This window comes from Apis laboriosa, unplaced genomic scaffold, assembly GCF_014066325.1.
Source record: "Apis laboriosa isolate Shangri-la unplaced genomic scaffold, ASM1406632v1 scaffold12_cov154, whole genome shotgun sequence".
Taxonomy (NCBI): Eukaryota; Metazoa; Arthropoda; class Insecta; order Hymenoptera; family Apidae; genus Apis; species Apis laboriosa.
The window spans coordinates 4,308,548-4,314,547 of record NW_025221207.1 but is presented as its reverse complement, the minus strand read 5'-3'; the positions used below and the strand labels follow the sequence as shown (position 1 = coordinate 4,314,547).

General features: G+C 29.1%; 1 protein-coding gene across 1 annotated transcript in view; it reads left to right on the top strand.

Moving 5' to 3' along the window:
- Positions 1-6,000, top strand: part of LOC122720466 (DNA-binding protein D-ETS-4) — a 64,200-nt gene continuing 58,200 nt past the window's right edge. Inside the window, exon 1 of the mRNA XM_043947211.1 lies at positions 1-342. Within this exon, the coding sequence (XP_043803146.1) occupies positions 307-342 (36 nt within the window). The 5' untranslated portion in view covers positions 1-306. The remainder of the gene's footprint in view (positions 343-6,000) is intronic.

Genomic DNA, 6,000 nt, shown 5'->3' with positions numbered 1-6,000 from the left:
GGAGTCGAGGGAGGTTCGAAGACGCGCGAAACATAACAGAATAAAAGACAGAGATTGGATAAGGTGAGGGGAAGGAACGATAAGTGACTCGAAGAAAAGAACACAGGAAAAGACGACACAGCGGAATCTTATATCGCGCGTTGTCTTTTGTCGTAAAGACTGGAGCCGCTCTAGCGAGTGAGTCGATCTCTCTTCTCGATTCGAGAGATCGACTGCTATCCTTCGAGGCAGCGTCGGTTTGGCAGACGGAAGAGAAATTGGCAAAAGTGTGATAACAGAGAGAAAAAAAGCACCTACAAGTACGAGATGGTGTACGGAGGAGGCTTCGACATGGTGGAAACGGTGAGTTATGTTTTTGTTTATATGCCGCGAGCTATATGAGGCGTGGAAAAATTCTTCGAATTTTGTTTAAGATAACAGCTTGTGCATCGTGCGTACGTGTTTATATTGTCAATCGTATAACATACATCTTTGTCTAATATTAGTTCCTTATTAGTTATTATTTAAATTTATAAAATAGATGCCATTTATAAATTATTTATTGATTCATTGGTAGAAGTACATATCTTATTAAATGATAATACGTTACAATATTTTAGAAACATACATGATATCTGAATAAATCTTACAATTTATTTAAAAAAAATTATATTGAATGGGAACTAGTATTTTAAAGATTGTGTACTGAATATATATATAATAGCAAGAAAAAAATTGGCGCCAAAAGTGTCATCATTCAAATATATACTACGCACGACACGAATGCAAAATTAGGCGCGAATTTTAAAACAATTGCCATCAAGTTACCATTCTTTAACACTCGATATAACATATAACATTATATATTCACATATAATATTATATATTCATATATTCACATTATATACAACAAATGTTTTCATTGTATTAATTAGATATAATAAAGAAAAGAAAAAAATAAGAAAACTTAAATCTTAATATAGTATTAAGCGTAAGATTAATTTCGTAATTAATAAATAAAGACTATTTGTTTTATTTTTATTTCTTTCAATTTTCTTTCAATTCAATACAATAATAATCATAAAATTAATTTTCATAGCAAATTTTATGTTTTCTCATTTTTTTTCTTTTCTATTATATTAATTATTTTAATGCAATGAAAAATTCATTAAATAATAATAAAATCATTACGTATGATCAAAATTAATTAACAAACATAATGTTGCGTATATACTTAATATATTTTCGCCGAAACGATTTTCAAAAGTTCGAGATTCTCGGAAAAATGGAAATGAGTTAGCGGATTTCATGGGATTTTTATCGCGAATTGGCTGACAAAACTCTCGAGACATTCGAGGTAAAACCTATTTGCACGTAAGACTCACGCACGGCAATTAGAATTAATTTGACCGAGCCACTTTAAAGGCAACGGGTGTTTTACAAGTGAAATGTCATTCTAAACCGGCTGGTTGACGATAATGAGCAAAAATGTCATCGACCTGTCAACGAGGATTTGGATAATTTTTTTTCCTTGATGATTAAAATTTTGTAATATTCGCGTAACATGTGTCCTTTTGTTAGTAACTAACTACGAAATCCTTGTAAAGCATATTTGCAAATCAGCGAGATAAATTTATCTCGTTTGAATATCTACATACATACGTGGATGAATAAAAGGTAGAATTCTAAGAAACTTCTGCATAATATTTTTGTTCTGCGACAAATGTTTTCGTATTCGTTCACGCATATGTAAATCCCATAATGAATGTTCGTGTAATTTTTATTTTATTATCCTCTTCATTATGCATGATTGCATCGATTAAATAATCAGTATAATTTTATTTTTCATTTTATAAATTGTTTGTTTGATCATTGAGGTAGACTCGTGATTGATTTTTCTGCGATGATAAATATATCATTATAGATTATGTTATTAAATTAATTATTGAGAAATTTTAATAATTCATTGTTTCATTCTTATTTATTATTTTTATAATTATTATTTTTATTACTTTATCGTTTCATGATTACATTTTTTTTCTCGGATTAAACTTAATTATTTTATACAGATTTTTGATAAGGATCATGTATTAAATTTTAACGTTGTTTTTATAGTAATTAACTTTTATGATGATTAATATTCATATTATATCTCGACGTTTTTAACGAGCCACTTCGATAAGACAGTTGTACGTATATGTATTTTATGATGTAATTAGGGGTAATGTTTCATCTTGATCGAGAACAGAAATTATTAATTTCTAAATAGGAATATATATATTTATTTTTTTATTTCGATAAAAATATATTATCATTAATAATATTTTAATGATAATTATTTAGAATTCGAATCAAATTAGTTAGAATTCTGATCAAATTTTTTTTTTTATATATAAAATTTAATATGCACTATTTATACACAATTTTCGTTTAAAAAATATCTACGTAATATTCACAAATCTAGTTTATTTCGTTTTAGATTCGTTCCAGTTTCTCTTGATTCATATCTTCGTACATTCAAAATAAACGTGCTTTTCTTACGATTTAATCGAGATTCGATATCGTTGAAATTATTCAATGCACATTATCTTACCCATCGTGGATCAATGTAAACTCAGTTTCGCTATTACGAACACATTGTCCCAGTTTGTTTAAGTAGATACGGCCCTGTTGTAGAAAGACACAAACAGACGATCGCGCGGAAGGCTAACTTTCGAATCTACTACTACTAAATTGTAGCTAGTCAGATAGACGAGAAATTCACTCGGCTAGTACGTAATGGAAAATTTTATAGCGAAAAAAGGAGGCGAAATGTGATGGCTTCTGAGATTTTTCTGATCGAAATCTCGTTAGGGAATGTAATTCTTCATTTACGACTTGTCGATCATTCAAATTGTCAATCGTTATATTAATTATGAATCTCTTCATCGAGAATAAAATTTTTTATTACTGTCGTATATTTTATCAGAATTTTTCTTTTCTTTTATCAATTAATATAATCGTGTATTAAAATAGAAATATCGCACAATAGATATACGGAATAAGAATAAATTATCTGTATATTTTTTCTTATTATATCCAGTATTGAACTTTTAAAGAAGAGAAAACTAATTTATTATTTAATATTCGAAACTATTATCAAAAATATATAAAGTTTTATATAAATTTTATTTATATCATCAAATTCGATTCTTTGAAAGTTAATTAATCTAGAATTCGGTATTAACTTTTTAATCATATAAAGATTATCACTTTCTTCAAAATTTCAATATTCCGATTGAAAATTTGAATTATTTTCAAATACAAATAATTTTTATCTTATGTTACGTACAAAAAGAATGGCGCAAGCCAATACGCGAGAATTGATAGGAGAGAGTGATTATAATTGATTCCTTTTTATCTCTTCTTCGATGATAAACTTCATTTACGACGGAGACATTAAAATTATTTTTTGTCCGTCCATTTTTCTTGCAAAGAGCAAGATATCGAGATTTAATTTCGCTTTCACAATTTATTTTTATTTTTACACGAAAAATAATTGTAATTGCATTTCTTCTACTTATATTTCTTTCTTGAGCTACGTGTAACTTTTCGTGTAACCGATTTCGATCTATTTTTGCTTTATACTATTTTCTCGTAGGAAATATGTATCATCGACTCCATTTTGATACTGTAGACAATTATTTCACATGCCATTTAGCTTTATCTCGTGTCTCGATCATTTTTACTTTATCTTTTTTTTTTTTTTTGTCGACTGGTTAATGCATATGTTCTGTAATAGAATTATGTATTCATGAAAGAGCTCTATAAAATCCAACGACATGAATTTTACATTACCATATTCACGTATTAGATGTATATAAAATTTTGCCATTCTGCACTGTCACCTTTGTCCTTCGACTCTATGTTATAACGTTTCCTTTCTTCCTTGTTTTCCATCTTTTTCCATCTTTATCTATAGATATGCACTGTCGAAGTGTTCATTCCTTCTTTAAGCCATCTAACGGAGCGTTGAATTCGAATCGCTCTTTATTCTTAAAATATTCCCTCCTCCGCGAGCGAGATACCTTCATTTCGTATTCTCTTCCATGTTTGCACTCGATCGATCATATGTAAACTTAACGTGGAAATTCCACGAATAATTAAGCATCTAATGTCACCGTTGGATCATTTAAAATCATGTAAAATTTTCCATAGTGTTTGTTATCATTATTTATTTTTAAGTGTAGATCAATATTTAGCCACTAATTCATATTTTAAAAAGATTATTAATTTATTTTAGAAAAATCGTCTTATTCTAGAAATTCCCATTATTATTAGACATTGTTTCATCGGAATATAAAATTTTCCATACTTATTATTATTAATATTATTATTATTATCATTTATCTTAGAGAAATTATTTTAATGCAAAAATTTCTAGAATTATTGTTAGATATATCGTCGTTTTGTCCTGCAATGCATAGGACGTTAAATATCAAATATTCTTTGATTAATAACATTCATTTCATTTTACGTGTACCTCTACATTTAACGTTAACGATTTCTTATTAAACGTGAATTTTTTTTTATAATCTTCTATAAATCTACATTGTAGTTTTTTAATAAAGATTCGTGCCAATAGCTATGTTTTATATCGCAACGCGCACTGCTGAGGCTCTTTAAAATCCGTTATTAACATTTAATTTCATCATATTGCTTTATACGTTTTATTCATTGCGATATTAAATGGAAATATCCCAACACTTTCTTGATCCACGTTCGTTTTCTTCAAGTTTCTTCTTTTTTTTTCTTTTTTTTTTTTTCTTTTTTTTCCCCTTTAGCTATATAATAATGATGATTATATCTCATTGTGCTCGTAAAGTTAGTCATAAACCGGCAATATAATACATACGCGTGTCTTGTTCATAATTTTTCAAGAGTTTAAATGCTTCCCTGATTCATTCGGCCTTCGTTCGATATCAACTTTTATTCAAACTCTGTATTTACATGTCGGAATCTAAATTTGAAAAGTGATTGCATTTTCCTCACCCTTGATATCCTCGTAACAAAAATTATAAAGGCGACAAGTTGAAAGCGTGCTAAAATGTTTTGATCAAACATTTTCCTGGTCCACGTAGCACGATGGATCATACTCATTTGTCATGTGATACAAAGTATAGTAAAAGAAAGTTTATTTCATCATAGAAGCAATGATTCATCGTACCAATTCTTCCTACGTGCGTCGAAATTCCTTATGTATAAGTTGTTATTGTTATGAAATCGGCCTAATTTAATAAGAATATGTGAAAGGGGTAATTCTTTGAGATTCTTAAGAAGTAATGATTCATTATATTCGATTCTTCCTGTATAATTCCAGTCGAAAATATTTATATGTAGATATTTTCGTTACAAAATCAACACGATTTCAAGAATATATTGAGAAATAGTTTTTCGGAATTCATTAGAAAAATATTTGTATTTCATTACATCTTTTTCTTTTTTCTTCTTTGAAATACTAATATTAATACTTTAGTTTCTCGAATTAATAAAATAATATTCAAAAACATTGGTTTCCAATTTCCAAAAATTACCAATCTCTTCGAATTACGTCATTCAATTCATCATTGAATTCGATCTTTTCAATCTTTTCTAAAAAAAACCCTTAAACCTCTTTCGTATCGCGGAATTGGGAATCGAATAATCTAATTCTTCAAAAAAACAACACTCTAATAACAAATAATTCATCAATTGCATTGCGTCACTGCAAGTGTTTATCAGGATACAGGACGATCAGAGACATTCAAACAGTCACGTATGCTCTCTCGTGGCCGACCACGTAAATAGAGTGTAATTAAAAAATTTCTTTGTGTCGGGGCGTTGTATATATAGTTGATGTCCTTGCCGAGGCAATTCAAAATCCTGTCTCGCATTAGCGAGGGCGTGGTTGGCCGATCGTTCCTGGTCCGAGGATAGCAGCTTCGTAGTAATTGCACCAGACTCGTTTCAACACCGCGACTTTTCCCCGATTCTCCACCTTTT